The 13839-nt window shown below is 38.2% G+C and overlaps 1 protein-coding gene across 3 annotated transcripts in view; it reads left to right on the forward strand.

Annotated features, from left to right (window-relative positions):
• The window catches only part of zfpm1 (zinc finger protein, FOG family member 1), a 215345-nt gene that overhangs the window by 44810 nt on the left and 156696 nt on the right, over positions 1 to 13839 (forward strand). For 2 of the 3 annotated variants that reach the window (XM_072279737.1, XM_072279739.1), the window contains exon 2: positions 10448 to 10579. In XM_072279737.1, coding sequence (XP_072135838.1) covers positions 10448 to 10579 — 132 coding nt within the window. Of the gene's footprint in view, positions 1 to 7300; positions 7361 to 10447; positions 10580 to 13839 lie in introns of those variants that run through there. The other variant, XM_072279738.1, reaches the window with a different exon arrangement.

Genomic DNA, 13839 nt, shown 5'->3' on the forward strand with positions numbered 1-13839 from the left:
ATCAGCTGCCAATTGTTTCAGAATATTATCAGGCATTCTTTTAATTGGAGTCGAGCTGAAATTAGTAGAATTAGAAAAATTACCTTCTCTTGCTTGGAGCCTCATTATTCATGGATATTGTTGTGTGCTATGTAGAGATTACCAGCTGTTTTGTTCTCTTGCTGTAAATATATATGCCCGCAGATACTGAGCTAAAGACAACAAATTAAAGCAAAAAAGTTCAATAATACGAAAAAAAAAAGTAGTTCTGAATCCTTTGAAGTTTAAGTTAACTAAAGATTTTGGAAAATTACATTCGTATGTTCATAATTTAAATATAATTAAAATGGATTTTTAACTTGTCATTTAAAATTTTCTTCATATTTATTTGAATTGAACTCCAATTTAGAGAGAGTGCTTTTGCGTTAAGGGGTATTTGGAAAAGGAGTCTATTCCATTACTGGATATGTAACTAAAGTCAGTTGGACTGTGACGCATTGCAGTGTAATTCCCAGATATTTGCAGTACCTGCAGGAGAAGCAAACATTGTCCAAAGTGACGACGCTCTTGTAGAAATACAGCAGTCGCAAATAAGTAAGAACCTTTGGTAAAGTTGTATTCTGAGTCAACAGGCATTGGTTATCATATCCTTACTCAGAAGCATTTAACAAGAAGTTCAGAAACATTGTGCTTTCCTGCATTACGCTGTAGAAAATTTAGGTTGGCCAGAGTCAGTCAGTCATGACTATATCTATGTCATTTTATGTTGGTAGAAACTTGTGTAGCCATTTCTAGAATTGGGTCACCCCTTGCACAAAATTCCTGCAGCCAACATGCATGGAAGTTATTATTGCTCCTTTTGGAGTGTTGCAGGAGAACTTGACTCGAGCGATTCCAGGAACAACTGTAGCAGTATAGTCCCAAGACAAACATGTTTTAGGAACAGAATGCTAGACTGAGATCCATGCTTAACTTTGATCCTTTAGGCCTTCCCATTACTTGCCATCCTTCCAGCATCCCATGCATGCTGACCCTCAGTCACCTACCTGACCTAGTGCTGATCTCAGCCAATTACCTGATCGATGATCTCAGGCCCCAGGTTGCGCTATGTATCATGTGCCAGCCTAATCAGCCACTCCCACCTACCCACCACTACTCATTCCGTATCTACCCGCATCTATTTCTGACCCAAGTTCCTAAGCCCCACCACCCAGTACTTGGCCTTCGGTCACTGTCCTGTCTTCAAAGATCCCCCAGACTTTGCCTAGACCAGTTCCCAGTCTGTAACTGAAACTCGCGGAGCTCATCTGCTGAGGTGACCATCTTCTGCACCATTTGTGGTTTGAGAGAACTTCTATGTAATTGAAGCAATGGCAAGATTGCAAATAAGCTTGCCATTTTTGCATTCATTTCTTTTGACAGCTGGAAAATATAAATGAAGAAAGGTGAGGAGGTGTGTGAATAACCATATAAAATATTAAACACAGAATTTATATTAAACAGTGCACTTGGAGGTTGACCTGATAATTCCTGATACTGGCTAGTTCTAGGAATCGTGGGTAACTTTGATTTTGTTGGCCTGCTACTCAAACAAGATCTGGAGTCATGTTGATTTGGCACAGAAGTTGTACACCTGGAATGTTGTATTGATGCAACAGGACATTAATAAAAGGTAAGTTTATGACTGGTATGAGAGACATTTCTGAATGCATCATTAAACCTTGAGACATACTGTCAGGAAAACGGAAGCAAAAACCATCATCATTTAAAATTATAATAAGTGCCATGATTTGAACAATGGGGGTTATGAGCAACCAAAGAAACTACGAGATGTGCTTTATTTGAATGGATGGATGGAAATCTTTTGAATGAAGATATTTGATATCTGCCATTTTATGAGTTGCAGATCTTTGGATCCGGCCACTAGAACACAAAGCGACATACTCATTCAGTTAACTTTTCAGATAGGTTTTGGGAGTTTAAATCATTCTTCAATGAGATTGTTTTGTATTGGATCCTGATTAGCATTGCTGTTGTCATGATTAGGTTGTGTTTAGATAGTCAGGTGACACAAAACACTGTTGTCAAACCAATGAAAACGAATCAATACTGATCTTCTCATTATTCAACATACTAGACATTGAGAACAGTTGTGAAATAAAAATACATATTTATAACATTGTCAAGATGTATTTGTGTGGCACCTTTAGCCTGGAAAAGGGTCCTGAGATACTGAGGTTTACTTTTTGAAACAAATTTTGAGGAACGTTTCACAAGAGGTTTAAAAGAGAAAATTGGAAGCATGGAGGCACAGGTGTCAATGGATTTGCAAGCACAGAAGGGCAGAAACACTATTTGGAACTTTATAGGAGCAAGGAAGTTTACAATGGTTGGGAAATGTAGAGCAATGGAGAAACTTGAATACAGTGAGTCATCGTAGGTCAGCTAGCGTGGAATAACAAGTGAACTTGTGCAATAAGGACACAGGAATTGCAATTCAGGATTTAGATGAGTTTAGCTTTTTTCAGGTTAAAAGTTTGAGCCAAATTTATGGAAATTAGAGGGTCAGATAATGAACAGGAGCACATTGACGTAGTTGTGTTTGCATGAAATAAAAGCATGGAATAATGAGGTGATAATAGTAAATGATATAAATTATGTGATGGAGTTTGGGAGAGTTGAGTGCAAGAGGCAGGCACTGGTAGGAGAGGCTGCTGAGAGACCAGTGACCCCAATGTTTGGAATATGTTACTGGTAATTCAGTTCTAGTTAAAGGCAATGACGGGGTTGAGAGAGGTAGTGTCACTACCATTCATTTGATAGCTGAAGCACAGTAAACCAAATGTAAAGTTTTAGTTTTGAGGAGCATGAAATTTTCTTTGAGGACAGTGAAATTACCTTTGTTGATTAGTATGCATTTTAGAGTTTGATGTGTCCTAAATCTTACTCTGCAAATTGTAAATTTGCCTGACAATAAAAATAAAAGAACTATTATGCATCATCTCATGTCAATATATATCTGCCAGAGACCCATGATGCAGCTTTAGCACAAAAAAATGAGTGAATAAATCTCGTGACCAGGATACCAACACTGCACTACTTGGGAGTGGACTGGTCTATTTTTATATGCTGCTTAGCCAACTGAGTGAAATTAGATCAGGAAGAGGTTTTTTCCCCCTAATATTTTGAGATCAAACCATATGGTTAATATTTGAGTTTAATGCAAATAGATACCAATGCATTGATCTTACACTATTACACTAGAATCATATCAGGTTCTTTGAACAATTCTCTCCCTATTGGTCAATGATGAGAAATATGAGTTTTTAATAAGTGTAAACCAACAACTGATACCGCTACCTTGAACTTTCTTTATCTGTTCTGCAGCAGGAAAAGATTGCTTCCATATTTAGTACATGAGATTTTCTTCACATTTAACATATGTTTTTAATAAACCACAGGTGGAAATCCATTACAAGTCTAAGTTAATTTGGTATTGTTTTCCCTAGTGAAAATTTGGAATGTATGTAGGGGATAACTCAATGAGCCAATATCCAATGTTACTTAGACCTCATCAAACATTATCAGTGCCTATTCTCTATTAAAACTGCTTAATGTTCCAGAAACAACCTGGAAGGTGAAAAGCCCTTTGCAAAATTTCTCTACTCTTCATTATCTTAAATTTATTTTAAACGTCCTTTCTCCTCTTGCAACATTTCTCCTCTTGTAAGATATTGGCTGCCTTTGTCACCCCCCCCACCATCTCAACAAACTCTCTACCCAGCAAGCAAGGTTTCTTCGGCATCACCCCACCTCCACATGTTATACACCCCTGTCTCTCTTTCCATCTTCTTTACCAAATCCATTTTTGTACCGAGGTCCCTATTCCCACCAAACTAATGAAGATGCAGGTTCTACATCAGCTGACACTTTGAGTGATGCTGTGTAGTTCAACTTTTCGGAAATCTAGCATCGTTATACTATCCACGTCACTTCAAAAACTTTATTTTCAGGCCTTCTGTCTTAACAAATTGCCACGCTCCCTCTCCTTCTCTCGAGATACCAAATGATGTTACCCTACAAATCTGTGTTTCCTGAGCTGTGATCCTGATTCACGCTCCATCCCAAACACTGCTTAAGTCCCAGCCTTGCCTTTGGCCCAACCCACCGACTGTTTAAACTCTCATTAATGCTTTTGCTCCCCTCCTGATTTAATCGGTCTGATGCTCTGCTGGTAATCATCCATTCCTCATTCTACATTCAGAATAAATGGTCTTTGTTCATTTGTGGCTTATTCACCATTACTGTGCTTGCTGATCTAAAGTGACTTGTGTTGGATCAACTCAACATATTTATCATGATTCAATCCTTCTGTGGTCTTACTCTCTGCCCGTCTCCTTAATTTCTTTAACTTCCAGTCCTACTGTAGGACTCAAGGGTCCTCTTGCCTTGCTCCATCATTTGCAACAATGCTCTCGATCATGGTTGGTAGCTCTGAAATTTTGTTTCTCAACATTGCGATCCATCACCGATGCTCTTCTCTTCTCCCCACTGTATCTCATTACCTTGCCCCCTTCTCCTCTCTCAACTGACCTATCCTCATTACCACCCAAGGGGTTGACAGCTTACTTACTTAGAGGAGACAATGTGGATATTTATTACTTTGGTGTTGACCAGCAGTTTTACAGGACGTGAGTCTCTGGTTACTGCCACATACTTCTGCTAGATCTTGCTTGGCATAGAAACATAGAAATCTACAGAACATTACAGGTCCTTCAGCCCACAACATTGTGCCAGCCATGTAACCTGTTCTAGAAACTGCCTAGAATTACCCTACTGCATAGCCCCCTATTTTTCCAGACTCCATGTACCTATCTGAGAGGATCTTAAAAGACCCCATTGTATCCACCTCTACCACTGTCATCGGCAGTGCATTCCATGCACCCTATTCTCTGTGTGGAATAATTTATCCCTGACATCCCTCTTGTACCTGCTTCCAAGCACCTTAAAACTATGCCCCCTTGTGTTAGCCATTTCTGCCCTGGGTAAAAGCCTCTGGCTATCCACATGATCAATGCCTCTTTTGTACACCTCTTATCAGGTCACCTCATGGGGGGGGAGGGGCTACTGCACAGGACTGAAAGAAGCTGCAGAGGGTCATACATTTAGTCAGCTTCATCTTGGGTACTAACCTACAAAATACCCAGGACGTATTCAAGGAGCGATGTCTCAGAAAGGCAGCGTCCATTATTAAGGACCCCCAGCACCCAGGGCATGCCCTTTTCTCACTGTTACCATCAGGTGGGAGCTACAGAAGCCTGAAGGCACACACTCAGCGATTCAGGAACAGCTTCTTCCCCTCTACCAGACGATTCCTAAATAGGCATTGAACCCTTGGACACTATCACACTTCGTTTAAAAAAAATATAGTATTTCTGATTTTTGCACTATTCATAATCTAGTCAATATACGTATACTGTATGAAGTATACAGAATAAGATTTACTTATTATTATTTTCTTCTATATTATGTATTGCATTGAACTGCTGCTGCTAAGTTAACAAATATCACGTCACATGGCGGTGATAATAAATCTGATTCTGATTCTCCATCACTCCAAGAAGTAAAGGCCAAGTTCACTCAACCTATTGTCGTAAGGTACGTCCTCCAATCCAGGCAACATCCTTGAAAATCTCCTCTGCACTCTCCCTCCAATCCAGGCAACATCCTTCCAGAACTGAACACAGTACTGTTCTCCAAGTGGGGTCTAACTAAGGTAGCTGTAACATTACCTCACGTAATCAATCCCACGTTTGATGAAGGCCATCACAACATAAAGCTTCTTAGCAACATTGCCAACCTGCGCAGCAGCTTTGAGTGTCCTATGGACATGAACCCCAAGATCATGCTGATCCTCCACACTACCAATTAATATTATATTCTGGCAGCTCTTCAAATTTTAATCTCGTCCTCCACCTTCTGTTTTCTAGTCTTTCCCTGGCAATGGTCTCTGACATGACCATTAAAGATCTTTCTGACGTCCACTTCAGGACATTCAAAACGCCTTTTTTGATCTCTACTTCCCCACAGTCTTTGAGAGTTTTGAAAATTAAATTTTATATCTGAGGATTGTTCAGTCTAACTTTCCTAACTACAAAATAATTTCCCTTCTTCCAAACTAATATTGGGTTATGTTGCTCCAGTTCGAGATCTTACCAAGATCTTGTTCTGTAATTTCTGATGTACTATGATAAATAGCGATATTTTATGCCTGAAGCATACAGAAATTTACAATTTAACCACATAAATAACTTAATTATTTTGCATGTTTTGAGGTTCACCTTTACCTCATTTTATAAAATTCCAGTGAAAATTGGAGTATAATATGTATTTTTTAAAGCATAGTATGCAAGCCTTGCACAAAAAAATGTTTTTACTTCCCCCCCCCCAGGCTGTTAAATTGTAATTAATAATCATATCCTAGACTTACAGGTATCAGTAGCTGGGTAGGATAAATCAAATGGTGTGAAAATCGTTGTGCTAAAAACTTCATTGGTTTCTCAAACAAAGTCAAGTTTATTGCCATATGCGCAAGTACATGTGTGCACTGGTGCAATTAAAATTTACAGTGGTATCACAGGCACATAGCATGATGTAAGCTGCTAGACGCAAAATATGCCAGAAATACATATATTAAACCTACACTCAATGGCCACATCATCCAGAAGTCCTGTACACCTGCTTGTTAATGCCAATAGCCAGTCATGTGGCAACAACTCAATGCATGAAAGCTTGCAGACATGGTCAAGAAATTCTGTTGTCTTTCAGACTAATCATCAGAATGGGGAAGAAATGTGATCTGATTGCCTTTGATCATAGAGTGATTGTTGGTCCCAAATGGGGTAGTTTGAGTATCTCAGAAGCTGCTGATCTCCCGGATTTTCATCCACAAGTCTAGAGAGTTTACAGAGAATGGTGTGAAGAACAAAACAAAACATCCAGCAAGCAGCAGCTGTGTGGGTGAAAGTGTCTTGTTAATGAGAAGGAGAATAGCCAGACTACTTCAAGCTGACAGGAAGGTGACGGTAACTCGGATAACTACACATTACACCAGGGATGTACAGAAGAGCATCTGTGAAGGAACAACACATCGAACCTTGAAGTGGATGGGCTACAGCAGTAGAAGACCATGAACATACGCTCAGTGGCCATACTGTTAGGTACAGGAAGTACCTGATTAGGTAGTCCTTATTAAGGATCTCGGCCTGAAATATCGACTGTTTACTCTTTTCCATAGATGCTGCCTGGCCTGCTGAGTTCCTCCAGCATTTTGTGTGCGTTGCTAGGTACAGGAGGTACCTGTTATAAGTGGCCACTGAATGTAAGTTGTACAAAGTTTCTACAAGAAAGAACACAATTAGGACAAAAAAACCCAATCCATTTTTAGTGCAAAGTGACCAAAGTGCTCACTATACTGTGGTGGTTAGGATTGTGCCGATTGGTTTGACAACTGGATAGCTGTTCTGCCAATTTAAATTCCAATGGTCAGTGACATTTTAATTCCTCCAGGTGACATGGGTTCCATGAAGCTATTCAAATTTAGTGCCAAAATTGTGCAGTTCCACTCAAATCTATATTAATCTCATCTTTCTATTGATTTAAAAATATGTACCAATCAGGGTACAGCTTGAACAGTATATCTGAGAAATTGACGGTCACATTCGGTCAAGTAGCATCAGTGGAAATGGAAATAAAGTTAGTGTTTCAAGTCAATGACCTTTCATTGGAATTGGCAAACATTGGAGATGTAATTCTCTTGAGTTTGGAGGAAATGAAAGAAGATCTCATTAAAGTTTTTAAAAATTCCTTTAAGGTGGAAATGGGGTGGATGTTTTCCCTGACTGAACTCTAGAAGCAAGGCCACAGTCGCAGACCAAGACATAGCATGCCGAGGGATAAGCTGAAACATTTCTTTGGCCAGATGGTGATGAATCTTTGGAATTCTCTGTCCTTGAGGTTGAGAAGGCAGAGTTCTCATGTAGGGGCTTCAAACTGAAGTGTTAAAGCTGTGTTTCCTTTCACATCTGCTGCTTGTCTTCAATGTTTCTAGCATTTACTTCACTTACTGTGAAGGCTTGCTGAATTCATTGAAAACAGAGGTCGATTGATTTTTGGATATCAAGGGAATCGGGGGGTATATAGGGATAGTACAGGAATATAGCACTGAGGTAGAAAATTCGTCATAATTTTGATAAATACCCAAGCAGAGCTCAAAAGGCCTCATTAGTCTACACTGGCTCTTATTTCTTGTGTTTTTATTTTTGAGGGAAGTGGAGAGGTAGGGAAGCTGAGGCAGGGAAGAAAAGACAAGATCAGGTATGTTTTAAGGCAGAAGGGATGTTGAACTTCATTGAAAGCATGTAAGAAGCTCAGGGAAGAGAGGTAGGAATGGAACTGGAGATGGGATTTTGAATTAAAAGAACCATCAGCTTGATAGTTGGTGGACTATATTAAATCTGTCTTTCATGCTTGATCTCCACAGGAAAAACAAGTAGTGTTAATTTTGTTTCCCCTTGCGTTTCTGACTTGCACAGATATTTTGGATGATTATTATCTGAAGTAAAGGAGGTGGGATAAAGCCAGGTCAGGGTTTGAAATTATGTTCCAAAATTGAAAGAAAAAGATAGGTTAAATGAGAGGCCATGTAGACCAGACATTGCACTGCAAAAGAATTTAATAGTGGTTAGGATAGAAGTGCAGAGGTTTAGAAGCTTATGTTCATTGAGGTTGGTTAGGAGTAGATTGAAATAGACAGATCACACAACCAACATTCCACGGCTTTCTTCCAATATCCATACAAACAGAAAGCAGAGCCTAGTTCAAGTTTTGAATCTAAAAGCAAACGTGATTTTAAAATAATACTGATTCTTAGCAAATCAATGGGAATTCACCACTAGTATTTGTATTTTGTTCCGATGCATTGTAAAATATGTTGTGGGTAATTGCCCTGTGAGGACCTAATCCACATGGCACTGTGGGAAATATTCAAGCGGTATTGTGGGACTTGTCCAGCAATCTGATGTTCTTCACAGTGCAATCTGTCCATTGGCTTTGTACCCAAAGACTGTGGTAAAAATGATTATTTGATTTGATATTTTAAATGTAACAAGATTGCAATTTATTAATCTTTAAAAAGCCTCTGGGGGTAACATTACGCCACGTATGCAAGGAAGGTGCAGGTTTAGTTGCCTGTTGAAAATGAATTATCTGCTCTAATCTGAATGTTAGCGGGGTTTTTGCATTTGCCCCTTTTGCCTCTCGGGCAATGAAGGTGGGGAAAGTTAAATATGGTTTCTGAGCTTGATTGCTGTTCAGCCACAAAGTTCTAGTAGTTGACCGGGTGAAAACAGGGTCAAGCTTCAATGGTGCACCCCAAACAGCACTGAATGACAGCTCTCTGCAAGCTGAGCTGCAGAGCAGTGATGCAGAGTTGCCTTATTCATGATGACAGAAATATACCTGTTAAAGCAATTATTTAATCAGGAAACCACCTCAATTGACAAATATAAATTGTATTTCACATAATCTCTCACAGCAGCTTTACTTTTGTTTGCAAAATGAATCTACTAAGTCATATCTTAAGAATAGAAAATTCTAAGAGCATTAATTACATTAATTTGACAACCGATTTTTATTTGGTGTAAATTGCAAATTCAAATCATTGCTGTAATGGCAATTTCAAAGTTGCCTTGTTTTGCACTACTCCCTTTGTGCTTTCCATTTCTGCTATAAACCATGTACAACCAATTATCTCAGTTAAAATTGGTATGAGAAATAAATTAATTTTTCTTGAAATTTACATTAAGGAATTAAATGCCTGACAAAAACTTGGTCATCCTTTGCAAAATCCAAAGTCATGAGATTCTGACAATCTTAATAAAGTGTGTAGACCAATCTTAGCTGAAAAACAAAGGTTTTGTTGCATAGTTAAATTATCCTGATGTTAACTTCTCCCCCCCCCCCCCATGTTATTGAGTGAACTGGTACAAAATTAAGAAAATGTAATTCTTGGCGCTAAAATTAATTTTTCATAACTTTGGTTAAAAATAATAAATGCTATATACTTCCATAATCATCTACACACCTGTAAATGTTTTTCTCATACAATCCTAATCCTGATTCTCGAAAGACAGTAATAGTTATCTACTAATTAAATTCATGTGGTCTTCTAATTGACACATTCAATGGAAAACTTTAGCTTAAACTCAGATTTAATGTGCTCTGTGCTTCCTTTCAGAATCATAATCACGATGATCAGACACTACTGCAAAGTATTTTTTATGGAAATAATTTTTATGTGGATTTACAGGAGACAGTTGTAGCTAAAGGACTTTGATGTTAAATAGAAAAGCTTTCTCACCCTCCATGTTCTTTCTGATTTAGTGAAGAAATTTATTTTTGTTTAAAGGTTCCGTTGATGAAATGGAGAAAGGAGAGGAGAATCTAACTGATGACAACAATATGTCTGAAAGGGAAACAGTAGCTTCAAACCACGATGAATCAGCAGACTGTGATACATCAAGTTCTTTTTATAGTGAAGGTAATATGATGTTACGGTTATCAAGTTTCATCTTTTTGTTGCAAGTTGGATTTAGGGACACACATATATTTCTTGAAATCCCAAATTTAATACATCTATTCCACATATGATGTCATAAGCAAGTTACAAAAATCAAGAAGTTTTAACATATCGGTTTACCAACTTATTATACTTTCCTTTCCTATTTGAAACCGCTATGGCTCCTGAGCTCTAATCAGGCAAATCTTACACAGTGCAGGTTGTTCCAACCATGCATCTTCCTTCAGACTGCCAGGAGATCAAAGATCACAGCTCCTTTCATAAGCCTTTCTCAAGTATCTTGGTTACAACCATATTTATTTATCAAAATTAAACAACGTTCAAATGCTATGTATGTAGAATGTAATTGTGAACAGTATATTTTATTTGATAATGTTTGGAAGTAACAAGAAGGAACTGTTCTATTTTCATTTGATTTCTCATCATGTAACTCGAACAATAAACACTAAATACATCAGCACAAAATTATCTATAGACTTTCAGCAACATTTACTTCATGTACTAATTGAATATTTTCCCTTTGCTTACATGAATTTCTTTGTTCATTTTCAGTGAGATCTTTTTCATGTCATGCTTAAGTAATTTACCAATACAGTGATTAAATAATATTTTTACATAGTCTGTAAAAGAGTTTGGTGGTTTGAACATAGATTCTTCAGCAATCTATAAATGTATTTGAAGTGCAATATTTACTGCAGCAATTGAAAGATTGTAAACTGTCATTTACTATTTATTGCCAAATCAGCGCATAATTATGGTGACATGCCTGCTGAGGAGATTGCAGTGAAAAGGGCCTTAAAAAGTTTTCACATGTGAATTGCTTTTAGATGTGCATCCATCGTAATTTTCAAAATCTGAATTAAATATTGAATACATCTGCTTATTTCATACACTTATTAAAATATGTATATTAAGAAGCGATGAAAACAGAAAAACTGAAAATGGAGGGAATATGATATAAAGAAAACAAAATATTGGAAAAGCTCAACAGGTCAGGCAGCATCTGTGGGAGACAAAAAACTTGAATTTTAGGTTGAAGACCCTTCATCAAAACAGGAAAAGAGAGAAAACAAAGTAGTTTTAAATTGCAAATAGTGTGGGGGAGGAATGAATAGGATTTGGGAATATCTGTAAAGTGGGTCCAGCATTGCCGTGGTGATCAGCACTTGATGAAGTCATCTGGCTGATAGATTAACGAGGGCTGTGAGAGGGAGAACAAAGGGACTTGCAAAAGCTATGCAGTGCAGGTCAGAGGCAAAGGAAATGCTCAACAGGTCAGGTATTAGTGGGAAGAGAGAAAAAGCTGAGTAGCAGTTGCAAATGGATAATCTACAGCAGAAATGAGCAAGAGAGAAAATGAGATGCCTGAAACTGTTAAATTCAATATTGTTCCATTGAGGTCCAACGTGTAAAATACAGGAAGTATTCAGCAGGTCAGGCGGTGTCAGTGGAAAGAAAAACGAGTTGAAGACTCTCCTCAAATCTTTAAAAAGGGGAAAAAGAAGTTGCGTTTAAATTGCAGAAAGGGTGGGAGAGAGAAGCATAGGACAGAGGAAATGTCATTAGTAAAATGAGATAACTTAAAACTAATGTCTTCCATCCAGCCCTCACCTCCCCAAGTTCTGATAAAGGTTCTTGGACATGAAACCTTAGCATCTATGGAAGGAGAAAGGTGCCTAACCGCCTGAGTATTTTTAGACTTCCATCATTTAAACTTTTTTTTTTGAGGCCTACTCCAAGAGGAACTACACCTCATCGCCTGCCTGGGTATGTTGACATTCTCACACTAAACAACTTGCCCACGAACTTAACTCTCTTTCTCCAGATCAAATGTAAAGCTATGGGAACTCACATGGGCCTAATTTCCCTCTGTCTTTTAGTGGGTTAGATGGAACTCTCATTGTTTCAGTTCTGCTTGAGCCCCATCCCTCTGCTTATTCTCTGGTATACTGACAAATACATTGATCCTGCGACACAACTCATTAATTTTGTGATTTTTTTGCAATGAATTTCCATCTGCTCTCACTTTCTCTTGTTCTAAGTCTGACTCTTTCTTTCCTTTTATGGATTGTTCTATCCCTGCCACTTTTGCAACAACAGTGCTTTCCACGAATACTCCCTCTCTGTCACATCTTCTTAAATGTATTGAGTCTTATCACAAAGGTGTGTCTGAGATGTTTTCCTTTTTACTTGGCCATGTCTTCCTTACTTTTATAGTTGAAAAAGTTCTTAAATGCATTTTATTTGTTTCCCACACTTCGCTGTCACACCCTCTATTTCTGGAGTTTATATGTCACTCCAGTAGCCCGCACATTCAATAGATGATCTTTTATAATTTCTGCAATCTTCAACAAAATTTCTCCTCTGGGCACATTTTTCTCTCCTTGAGATATGGTCACCTTTACATTCAAGAGAATAAAATCAGATTGGGTGATGATTTCACAGAATGTCGCCACTAGAGGAGATGGTGTAATAAGAGATGGGAATGACTTTGGGAGTCTATGACTTTGCATCAGGAATTGTTATGGCTCAAGTTAAACAAAGCTAGAAAATTCTGGCTGATTTCTGCCTCTTGCCCTCCAGTCGATGAAACAGCACTTCTCTATGTCAAACATTTATTTGGGGGTAGCTTGAAAGTAACAAGTACATATTTGAACGTTGGGTAAGAGCGATCATCATTTAAATAGCCTCAGAAGTACTACTATTGATCAAACTGGCTGAATCCTGAAAGAAGCATCTGCAAACTTAGCTAATGATAAGTGATGGGAGTCAGCAGAAGGAAATGATATAATTCCTAATTATAATTTTAATATTATTAAACCTTCTGCCGTCTTATCCAAAGTTGCACTGTCTACCCTTGCAATTTATTCCCAGGAGTCAATTTCATTCTGGTAAATCCACACTGCACTTGGTTCATGGCCAATGTATCAGTGCTGATCCGTAATGTCAAGAGTGCTCGGAGTGATTTCTCCAGTGCTTTATTCTGAGTTTTACGTGAATTACTCTGCTCCCAAGGTTCTTAAATCCTTGATCCAAATGACATTCTAAAGACCAGCTAACATTGACAACAAAATAATACAAGTGGCACCAAATTTTTTAAAAAAACTCAGTGAAATTGAGAAGAAAGCTGTCCAGCAATTTTAGTGAATAGATCCTTGAAGGCCAGTGAGCAATGGATAGATACTTAAGTCTGTGTTGTGGAAGTACATGCTTGGAATACA

Source organism: Mobula birostris, chromosome 15, assembly GCF_030028105.1.
Source record: "Mobula birostris isolate sMobBir1 chromosome 15, sMobBir1.hap1, whole genome shotgun sequence".
Taxonomy (NCBI): Eukaryota; Metazoa; Chordata; class Chondrichthyes; order Myliobatiformes; family Myliobatidae; genus Mobula; species Mobula birostris.